The following is a 12,515-nucleotide window of genomic DNA, read 5'->3' on the forward strand; positions in this document are numbered from 1 at the left end:
CTTTTTAGGTTATTTAGAGGATGTTGGGATGTGTGTCCACCCTGTTATATTGTTATTACTTTTGTACCATGACAGCCATCATGAAATAAATCTTTTAAACATGTATAAAAACAAAGCAATTATAAAATTTAACTCTTCAACTAATTGCACTTTAAAGTAACTCTACAATAAACAATAAATATACATGTTACAAGTATTAATAATATGAAGAAATAAAAAAAGAATTTAATGTCGAAAGTAATAATCTATAGCAGTCGAAAATGCAGCAAAGCCAGCACATCCAAATGCTGCTGCTTGCGGTCCTGCTCGTAATCCAAGTAAACCACCACTGATGCATCCTGCCATAGTCCCGTTTATTAATTCGGTTTTCCCTCGATAAGATTCTATCATACATTCTGATGCAGAAAACATAGCTCCAACAACAGCAAAGTTTTTCGCATAAGATCCTGCACGCGTTTTCATTTCTTTAAAAATGGCTTTCGCTGACTGGTCTTGTTGTGGTGTTAAGGAAGTTGGCATGCTTGTGTCTAATCCAGCTGTAAACAAACCAAACGCGCCACCAAGTGCATAACCTGCAGAACAATTAGAGTTTATTTCAATGCTCGGCAGCAGTTACAGAAAATTACATTTATTAACATACTACTTATTCTAGAGGGAATACCTTACTTATTTCTGCTGGAGCAACAATAATGCCCACGCCTTTACATTCACTCACTGCAAGATAGTTTACCCTATTATTCCTGCAGCAGGATTAGCATTAAGAAAGCAAAAGCATTTTCTCGAATATGTGTTATGAAGAATATCTTGATACCTTTAGTTATGTGTCTTTAGTATTTACAACTTAAAGTCTGATAAAAAAGGCCTAGAATCGAGGATGCCCCAGAACAAACTGTTGTTTAAAGTTATTATAGAACACTAGTTGTTACTTGTGTAACACAGGATTTAGCTCATCATCACTACTCACAGCTAACATGTAGCTAAGCCTTTCAAAGGATATAAGAGGCAATTACAGCTGCAAAAAATATTTACAAGAATCCTCTAAAAGGCTGAATTTGGTTGTAGAGCATCTAATCTGTTCTACGTCCTGGTTATATATAACATGGGTACACACTTTTCTAGCAGTACTTAAGGAAAAAGACTAGCAGAAAGAGAAATGTGGTATCAAAACAACATTTTGGAAATTAATTTTTGCAAACTTTTGACACATTATGCAGGAATAAACTTCTGCATTTGAGCAACTTATGCATGTTTTGCAGAAGGGTGGCATTAATGTTACAAGTGCAGAACAGTTGAGAAGCAAATAGGCCTGGGGAAGAGGTTGACATACTCTAAATTCCTAACATTCTAAACATTGTTATGAAAAAAATATATGGGGTGTTTATGTTCGTACTGAAAAAACTTCATAAGCAAAGAAAATTTTATCAGGCAGTAATTCCTGTCTTTAACTCTATCATGGGATGCATTAAAGCAATGTTCCTAAAGCTTAACTCCAAAAAAACAAGTTGATTTTTATATAAAAAGCTTTAAAGCTTCGGGGACACGAAAACAAATTTTTATGTTATTGCAACAAAATTTTTTAGCAATCACATGTAAATTTGTGGGTTCTAGGACAAAGTTCATGGCCCTTGCAATAAGTAAAAACGCAATAATAGTAGCACTTCTTCTTGATAAAAAAGAGCAAGAGCAAAGAAAAAAATCAACACGTTCTATTTGACAAGGCAAATGGTTACTAATGGAAGCATTTTCATGCAATGGTAAGAAATCATGTTTTTGTTATGACCACATGAAATTTTTTTCTGTGTCCTTGTTGCTTAAAAGTTGCATTTTTTTTTCTGTACCGGTTCTTACACTGTAGTCCTAAATTTATAACCGTGTGACTAACAGATATTAAAGCTTACCTCCATCTCTTATATTCAAGTAAATCTTACAATGTCCGTAACATATTAGTATATGTTAAACAAAAAACATTTGTTTGAAAAATCACAAAAACAACAACAGAAAGTTAAATTTAAAAAATTTGGTAACTTCTCTTCTGCTATATCAAAAAGGTGTTACATTCAAACTTATTTCGTATTTAATCTGATTTTGACATCATTACATTGTTCAGGGGTGAACTTACTATATGAAAGGACTGAGTGATAAGATGTTACATTTGCTATACACCTGTTTATTTGACCAGACCTTAATTTTGGATGGAGAAACAAATCTAACGTCAAACCTAAAATTTTGTTAGTATATACAAAAATTCCTTGTGACAAAAATTCTTCGTCACTTTGTGATAAAAAAATAGATATTCTTTTAAGACTGTTGTATGTTGTTGTTTTTTTGTTTATTTAAGGGATCGTCTCAAAATGTTCGTATGTTTTTTTCATATAATTATACGAACGCTTCAAAGTGCTTCGTTTTGTTAAACGAATGTCATACAAAGTGCTTCGTTTAAAATAAAAAATGTAAACGAAGTTTATACAAACTTTTTTAATATATGATACGAACTTAAACAGTTTTTTATCATACAAAATGAAATGATACGAACTTTGAACGAAGTAAATTGCTATACGATCTTAAAACAAACTTTTCGGCGATCTTTTCGCTTTCTACAATCCCGTTTTCATGTTTCTTAACCCTATTCGGTCCGGGGGGGGGGGGGGGGGGGGGGCGGATTCCGCCCCCCCCTGACGGTTTTTTTTTAATAACTCCTGATTGCTTTCTTATATGGCTATGATACTTACTGAGTTTCAACATTTATCTATTAGACACCTGCATGCTAAATTGTTAGGTCCCATACCATTCAGAGGCTTTGATATTGGCCATTACTCGAAACTACCCCTAAAATCTCTATGAAATCCTTATAATGGGGAAAATATAATAACTCCTGTTAGGATTATCCTTAGAACTTGAAACTTGCAACACAACTTTGTTTCGTCAAGAAGAATCATTTTGAATAATTTTGACACGTGACTAATCCGATTTCCCGATTTTGTTGGATTTTACCCGAAAATCGGGAAAAAACGGATTTTCGGTCAATTTTTGGCAATTTTTTATTCGATCCATGTAAAAACCGGAAGATATGTTAAAAACATTTTATTTAGCTTTCAGAAACTTCAAAGAGAATGTAAAAATTCGCTCTAGAACAAAAGTAATTATATTTTAAGCAGATAGTGGCATTTTTAACAATTTTCAAGCTTCTGATGACGTCACAGAAAATGTGCTGACGCAAGCAAAAATTTATTGCCGCCATTTTGTTCCTTTTATGACGTACTATAAGTGTGCCAAGTTTGATTCAATTTGAACAATCCTATGAAAAGTTATTGAGGGGGGCGGAGTCCGCCCCCCCAGTCATAGTATGTTCGAAAAACCCCGGACCGAATAGGGTTAAACGATCTGCGGCGATCTTTTCGTTTTCCAAGATCCTGTTTTCCTGATTTTTAAACAATCTACGGCGATCTCTTAGCTTCTACGATGCCGTTTTCATGATTTTTAAACGATCTACAGCGATCTTTTCGCTTTCTACTATGCCATGGAGACAATCCCTAAGGATCTTAGATAATAAATCCAATTAAAATAAACGATGTTTGTATAACGAAACGAACTTTATAATTGTTGAAAAAAATTCAATATAAAGACTATAGATAATAGTCCAATTATAATAAACAAGCTTCGTATTAGCAAATTATTATACAAACTTCTTTAAAAACGATACGAACTACATTATTTTAAATGATACGAACTTTATACGAACTTGTAATTTGATGATATGAAAAAGTTCGTACAAGATATGTACGAACATTTTGAGACGGTCCCTAAATTAGGTTGTTTTAAATTGGGAGGTAAGCTTAAAATTAGCAGCAAATTCTTAACGTTTAAATATCATATAACACTTTTTTCAGCTGTAATGTTAACTTTCTTTAAAATCTTATTATTTTAAATATATAAATCTTAAACAACTTGAAAACGGGAATTTTTTAACCTTATTAAACCTTACTGAATTTTTTAACCTTATTCTCAAAACATATATAAATGTCATTGTCAACGCAGAAATCCTTTTAAAATATGTTGTACACTAGTATCTTGTAATATTTCAGAATATCCTGATACACATAAAACAATTTTAAAGTGTATACCTAGAACACATGCCATTCCTGTCTTGAAACCACAATGTTCCATCATTCTTTCAACAACCATTTCTTCCTTCTGTTTCATGGCACTAGGAATGCCAATGTTTGGCACAAAACGACCATTTTGATGATGTATTTGTTCCATAAGAGGAATTATTTCACTGAGTTGAATATTATTCAAATTTCTCTGTGTTTCATCACTTGAAGCCATATTGCTCCAAATATTTTATTGCTACAGTACCAAGCTGCTTACTAAACTGGTAACGTTTGTATTAAGTCATCCCGAAAATTCTTTCACCCAGAAAATAATATTCTCTACAAGTATATAAACAGTTAAAAACTTAGGACATTGCAAGTGACATCAGTCAACAACAAAAGTTACATTTTCATTGTGTTAAAGATATTAACAGAAGATGTTGTTTCAAAAACATAAAAACCATAGTAGGTTTTTTTTAACAGTGTTATTATCAGACAAATTTGCACTTCCAACAAAACTACCTACTACATATAACAAACATAATGATAAAAAATAAAGAAAAGTGGTGGCCATAACATAATAACCATTTAGATTACATAAGTTTTTTATTAGCATACGATTCTAACTTGTGACGGAAATTGTGTCTGTCTGGTTTTTGTTGTTTTGCAGCATACAACTCTTTTTTTAGCAAATTAGAGTAGACTTATATTGATGTTTGAAAGCGCCTAGGCAAGGGATTTAACTTCAGCCTGCTCAGTAAGTCAGAATTATATTTTATTATATTATTCAAGCATGCCTATTTACAAATTTTGAGTATCCCTTAGGCGAATATTTCAACAAAGTAAAAAGTGCCTATGTGGTATAATATACACTATAAAATAAATGCGTAAGTGATCACATATGTGCTTAACCATGCAATATTTTTTTACTTTATAATCTACTGTTTCGTTCCTTTTAAATTGCATTATATTTTTATTGCCATATGTTTACACGCTTTACTTTCTATGTTATATCTGATCAGATATGCTCTACGAAAAGAATCAACTATTCATAGTCCTTTCTAAGATAAATTCCTGGATACTCTGTGTTTAGAAGTGATAGGATTACAAAAAGAAAATCAGACGCAGATCAAGTGGTGGTGTTGCTATATATATATATATATATATATATATATATATATATATATATATATATATATATATATATATATATATATATATATATATATATATATATATATATATATATATATATATATATATATATATATATATATATATATATATATATATATATATATATATATATATATATATATATATATATATATATATATATATATATATATATATATATATATATATATATATATATATATATATATATATATATATATATATATATATATATATATATATATATATATATATATATATATATATATATATATATATATATATATATATATATATATATATCAGAGACGATATTGCATCATCATTTGAAGTATTATTACAATATTCAAACAGTGTTAGTGAAGTCCTTGTGGTTTTTTCTAAGAAAGAAAAAATAATCTATCGACAGCCTGATGATTCTAGTCATGGTTTCAAATCTAGGAACAATGAATTTTCAGATATAATGACAAGGCTCATGTTGGTACTTAAAAATCAGTGTAGTGAATCTGAAACACCGTACATCGGTGTGCTTGGCAATTTTAACATTACCTGGGTTGATGGAACTACAGCAAAAGGCGCTTTAAAAGAGGAAAAATCGATGCATACAAGATTATTCAATTCTGTAATGAATATCAATAACAACAATATGTACATGAGTCTGATACACTAGGACAGAAGTATTTTAGACTTATTTTTAACAAACAACAAACAGTTAGTTGATCCATAGTTCTTGTTGTCTACCAATTTCCAACTTTTTATCACACCATGCAACCATAGAATTAAAATTACATTACATCCCTTTATGTTCCCCTCTACCTAATGAAAAGACTTCGAATACAACTTTTAAATAATTTTTTTTTTTATGATTCCTTCAATTGGAAAAAAACTGAATGAAGTATATGTTTGAGGACAAAATAGCTAAATGGTATTAGAGCAACCTCAGCCATCATACCTTTTCTTATATGCTAAGAAAAATAGGAAAAAAAAATACAACATATAGTCCATTGATCAATGAAAATATGAATGATATTACTGACAGCAAGGAAATGGCTGACACACTACAAAATCAATATATGTTTGTGTTCAGCAACCCTTATATTGAAACAGACTCATCAGAATACAATAACAAAAACTGTTCTCATATAAATGATCTTGAACATATAGTATTTAATGAAAATGATTTTCTGGAAGAATTAAAACTATAAAAAAACAATGCTGCAGCTGGTCTAGATGGTTTATCAGCCATGCTTTTAAAGAAATATGGTGAATCACTGACTACACAACTATTTAAAATCTGGAGGGAGTGGTTGAATAATGATATCACATCAGAAGTGATGAAAACAAGCCATATAACACCCATACACAAGAAAGAATATTACCAATTTTAGTAAGATAGTAAAGCAGTTTGTTCTATGAAGAGTTCTATGTTTGGAGAATACCATCCTTTAAAATTTACCACTACAGGTCACTATTGCATACCTATACATCTTAAAGGCGCGTAATCACCCTTATCGAAAAAAATTAACATGTACATTTTATTTATTTATTTCAAAGTTCAGACGGAGTTATGACTTTCCTGAAAATTTGAGGATGTAAAACTTACTAAAATGGAAATAATGGTACTTTAATATCATGAGTTTATTGTTTTGTTTTTCCAGTCGCTATATTTAACGATCTTGTTGATCTCTTATTCTTGTCTAATAAGCAGGCCATCGCAAAATGTTCGTGTAAAACCGTACGTAAACAAATAGCCTTAACTTTAAATGAGCTCTGAGATGGAGTTCGATAAAATCACCAATATGGTAGGCTCCGTTTACCATGCGGTTCTTTTTGGCTTGTTTTATCTTTGCAAAAGATGGCATCAAAAAGTGGAAAGAACTTTTGGTTCTGTTTAAAAAAGTGGCCGCGCGTAAAAACAGCGCGTATCACTTTCTACACTTAGATTTAATTTTCCTCTATTCTATTCGTCATTGTTTTTGGAGACCAGACAAAACAAAACAGAAAGAAGAAATCACAGCATTGCCTTGTGGTTAATAATTATGATAATTAATGCTTATCACGCTCTTTCTTTTTTTATTAGCTTAATATGCGATTACTGCATATTATAAGCCAAAATACCCAACAGGGGATAATGCTCATTGTGATAGTTGAAGATAGTTGAAGCACTATGGAGATAATTAAATTTAGAGCATGAAAGAGGAAATTCTAAAAATTTAGATATTTTAATTGTCTAGATCTGATACTGTCTCCATAAGAAAATGACCAACTGTTTAAACAAAGGAAAATAATCAAAAAGTAAGACAGCTAGCGAGGCGAAGCTGTCTTCAGAAACAACAGGAAGAAGTGGTCAGTGTTGCAAAGAAGTCTGATTTCAGTAAGTTAAAACGTTTAAATAATAAAGAATAACACAGAAACTTTGATTGATTTATCTGATTTATCATGTGCAAAACTTTGTGGATACATTTATAAAAGCATTACGATGGAAACACAGCAACGGATACTCTCCCTCATTCATTATTTTTTCTGTAATGGCATGAATCCAGCAACCATGTAATAAATTTTGCTGTGCATTTATTATCGCATGATTCATGCAATGAAATGCAATGGTGGTTCTGTAAGCAAAGAGAAATTGGGGTGAGTTTGTTTTTTCTATGAAATATTTGAACATGTTCTGGTTGTCAGTTTTCAATAAAATTTTCAGGATAATGTTTTCTTATGTATATCTTTCAATTTTTACAATAAAATAGGCACCTCTAAAAAAAGTTGCCTACAGGGTGATTACGCGCCTTTAACAAACAGGTTAGGAGCCTGGTTACATTTGTGTGTAAACGGGTAAGCATAATTTTATATATCAGGATAATGTACTCAGCCACTCCTTAGTCTTTTGTTTTCACAGTTTTTTGTTGTTTTTTTTTGCTAATTTATTATAATTATATGCTCACGTAGGGATTTTATTTTTACCCTTGGGATACCTAGTTATTTTATAGAAATAATATTTTTATTTTATATTGTAATTATTTTAATTGTTGCTATAGTAACATTTTAATGCTATTTGATGCAATGAAAGCTTATAAAATAGACTTGTATATACATATTTTTAAATTAACCGAAGTCTTGACGTTCAAGACAAAACATATCTTGCAAACTAAAAAAGTTTGTCTTTTTCTTCAAAATAATAATTTCACTGATAATCATAAGAAACTATGGTTCAATCACTTATAATATAACGACTACTAAATCATATAAATATTATTATGTCACGAACAAACAAGTTTATTCTAGGCTACGTTTCAACAGCTACATCTGTCATTGACAGGCAATGATCGTAATCACCTTTGGCTATTTATTATTTAAAGAGATAATTAGAGGACTGAAATTAACCAATCAGATCACAGCAATTAAAGTAATTAACTTTTTCACGGACCAAGATGGAAACAATAGATTGATTTAAATCTTTCCTTTTTCTAAAAGTTCGCTTTTATGTTACGTTTCTTTTTCTAAAAATGATAGGAAGAAAAAAGCGGAAAATGAACCAGTAGCTACAGTGTGTATACCATATATACCAGGGACAAGTAACATACTTTGTCGGGTATTGTAAGATCATAAAATAAAGCCAGTGTTTCAATCTAAAAACACGCCACGTAGTATACTGTCGCATCCAAAAGACAGGATACTACATAATACATGATGGAGATGTCGTATAATATAAGATAACATAATATATATAAGATAACATAATATATAATACTAGTTGATAGTGCCTGTGGAAAAATCCATTGAGGCAAGATAAAAATAAAACGGAAGCGTCATTTGAATTTCGATGACGCCAGCAACCCATCTGCATAAAAAATTAGAAAGTGTTTTTTACGTTGCCTCTATTGTGTAGATCTTAAACCGCTGATCAAGAAAATGTGTGTACAACCCATTCCCGGTATGTCTGGTGGTCTTAGTTTCTGGTTGTTATACATCACAAACATGTTGCATTTGTTCAAAACAAGCTGTAATGGCAGTCGCTGCTCAACCTTGTGTAAAATTATGTTAATCATGTTCTTTTATTTTCAAATGTCTAGAGAAATATTAGCTTGTAGACGAAATATTTTGTCTTTTGTTTTATAAAATGAACGTTTCGCTTTTATTTGCTTTTGCATGGAAGGATCCCTTTAAAACATATTGTGTAAGCTACTACTTATCTGTAGGTTTGATTTCTCCTGCTCTAACTTATATTCAACTTACATCTTAAAAAGCGGTTACTATCAATATCAAAACAAGGGAGCCTTCACAGATGTGAAAACGAATGAGATGCAAACAAACATGCAAAAATAAACAGTTTGTTTGCTACGCGTTTAGATTAAGTTCTAAGAAGCAAATTGTGGGAGTACAATATAAGAACCACGAGATTAGTCCTTTTAAGTTATAGTCCTTAGTTGCGCAATGTGAAGAGTGATATTTCTCTCCTTTCGACACAAGTTTATGGCGCGCGGAATCGCTTTTAATTTAATGGCACGACTGATGCCAGTTTTGGCAACGACTTCATTTAGCACCGGGCTATGTGGTCCCGACACACGACGTACAACATAACTAGCACCCTTCATACTTTATCGAAATTAAAAGTCCGACAGACGTTCAGTCATACTTCTCCAACCAAATAGACCCGACAAATGAAACCGCATTATCCGACATCCTCTCTATATAACAAATACATATTTTTTCTGTCGATGGTCATACCAACGTAATATCGCATAATACTGCATAATACCTTTATAATACTCTCTGTCGGTACATAACAAATACATATTTTTTCTGTTAATGATCCATAACCAACGTAATATCGCATAATACTGCATAATAATGCATAATACCTTCATAATTCATAAAAAATACATAAATTTTCTGTCGATGGCCATACCAACGTAATATCGCATAATACTGCATAATGCCTTCATAATAATCTCTGTCGCTACATAACAAATACATATTTTTCTGTCGATGGCCATAACCAACGTAATATCGCATAATACTGCATAATACTGCATAATACCTTCATAATTCATAAAAAATACATAAATTTCTGTCGATGGCCATAGCAACGTAATATCGCATAATACTGCATAATGCCTTCATAATACTCTCTATCGTTCCATAAAAAATACATATTTTTTCTGTCAATGATCCATAATCAACGTAATATCGCAAATACTGCATAATACCTTCATAATTCATAAAAATACATAAATTTTCTGTCGATGGCCATACCAACGTAATATCGCATAATACTGCATAATACCTTCATAATACTCTTATGCAAGGTATTATGCAGTATTATGCGATATTACGTTGGTATGGCCATCGACAGAAAATTTATGTACTTTTTACGAATTATGAAGGTATTATGCAGTATTATGCGATATTACGTTGGTATGGCCATCGACAGAAAATTTATGTACTTTTTACGAATTATGAAGGTATTACGCAGTATTATGCGATATTGCGTTGGTTATGGATTATTAACAGAAAAAATATGTATTTGTTACGTAGCGACAAAGAGTATTATGAAGGCATTATGCAGTATTATGCGATATTACGTTGGTTATGGATTACTGACAGAGATAATATGTATTTGTTATGTAGCGAGGATGTATATATAGAGAGGATGTCGGATAATGCGGTTTCATTTGTCGGGTCCATTTGGTTGGAGAAGTATGACTGAACGTCTGTCGGACTTTTAATATCGTAAGTATGAAGGGTGCTAGTTATGTTGTACGTCGTGTGTCGGGACCAGTTAGCCCGGTGCTAAATGAAGTCATTGCCCGAGTTTTGGTCGCTCGGGTTCTAGCGCTCTGGGGAGTGGACAAGCCACTATTAAATCTCTCCATGCCAAAGCTAAGTAAGAAGAGAAGCGATAAAAGTTTAAAGTGAAAACATGGACTTTATTTTTATTCTTCTGCAAAAAAATATTTTTGAATTCTTTTTGAGCATAATGTTTATAATTTTGATTTCGATTGGCTCCAAAGATTTCCAACGTCAAAAAATCGCCAACGAACGCGCTTGAATTAAAAACGTGCAAACTCTTTAAACTCCTTGGCGATCTCAGCAAACAACTCATGTTACGCAATTTTACGTAAACAAACCTTATTATGCGCATGCTTACATCCCAACTGCTAGAGCTCAAGCGACCAAAATTCGGAGATCAGCCCAGGCGCTACGAGAAAATAGCGTTTATATATATAAGTTCGTATCGTTTAAAAGTAAGTAGAAAATATATACATACATCAGCTTGTATATTAAAAATCTTAAACCATACGAAAAAGTTTAAAAGACTGATTGGAGCTTGCAGAAAGCAATTTTGCCTTATCACCAAGCCCCAGCATAAGTTTCGTTAGAGTAGAGAGTTATTATTCTTTGTTGTTTAAAAGAAAGTAACTTCGTTTTCAAATTTCGCAATAAAATTTTCCACACAAAAACACATAGTGATGTTAACTTTTTAAATCTATGTCTAAAAAGTTATTCCATAGACGTGGTCCTCTTTTAGATATAGCAAAACTAGTTTGCTGCGTGATAATTCTTGGCTGCCTTAGATTATTTTCACAAAATCTAGTCGGAACATTGTGATTTATTTGCTCAAAACTATTGTGGAATGTTTTTGGTGCTAACTTATTTTTAACTTTAAACATGAAGATTGAGTGCTGATAGATATTTATTTGATAAACGTTAAGTGCCTTTAAATCTTTCATTAAATGCCTTGAGTGAGTGCCATGATCCTGGTGGTAAATTATCCTAGTTGCTTGTTTTTGTTTGCTCAGAATTGGTTTTAATTTGGTCCTGTGTGTACTTGCCCATGCAATGTTTGCATAGTTTATGTACGAGTGAATTAGTGAAAAGTATATGTTTTTTAAACACATCTGATTCAAAAATAATTTTAGCTCTACCAAGAATACCTATTTTATTTTATTTTTATCAATTCAATATGTTTATTCCAAGTAATATTTTCATCTAGGATTACTCCAAGAAACTTACTTTCTGTTTCCTTTTCAATTTCTATATTGTTTATTGCCAATTTTAGTAGTTTTAATGGAATGTGATCTCTTCTACTAAATTTGTGAAAAAAAAGAATATTTGTTTTTTTTTATATTTAAAGACAACTTGTTTGTATGGAACCACTCATTTATATCGATAAGTTCTGTATTTACAGAATCGATCAAATCCTTTATGTTGCTATGAGAGTAATAACTATGAGTCATCTGCAAACAT

At 31.4% G+C, this 12,515-nt stretch overlaps 1 protein-coding gene across 1 annotated transcript; it reads right to left on the reverse strand.

The window, feature by feature from the left end:
* Nucleotides 1–119: 119 nt before the first annotated feature.
* Nucleotides 120–4,759, reverse strand: LOC130629628 (mitochondrial import inner membrane translocase subunit Tim22-like). Its single transcript, XM_057442897.1, has 2 exons — nt 4,122–4,759; nt 120–572 (listed from the first exon to the last, which is right to left on the reverse strand). Exons 1-2 carry the CDS (start codon nt 4,324–4,326, stop codon nt 226–228), a joined length of 552 nt encoding a protein of 183 aa, XP_057298880.1. The 5' UTR covers nt 4,327–4,759; the 3' UTR covers nt 120–225.
* Nucleotides 4,760–12,515: the final 7,756 nt, after the last annotated feature.

The sequence above is a fragment of the Hydractinia symbiolongicarpus genome, chromosome 2 (genome assembly GCF_029227915.1).
Source record: "Hydractinia symbiolongicarpus strain clone_291-10 chromosome 2, HSymV2.1, whole genome shotgun sequence".
NCBI lineage: Eukaryota > Metazoa > Cnidaria > Hydrozoa > Anthoathecata > Hydractiniidae > Hydractinia > Hydractinia symbiolongicarpus.

Bases quoted from the DNA above. Each gene is read 5' to 3' on its own strand.
- LOC130629628 (XM_057442897.1), bottom strand. From the start codon at position 4,326: ATGGCTTCAAGTGATGAAACACAGAGAAATTTGAATAATATTCAACTC. The intron at 573-4,121 runs GTATACACTTTA...ATTGTTCTGCAG, and splicing joins AGGAATGGCATGTGTTCTAG to GTTATGCACTTGGTGGCGCG.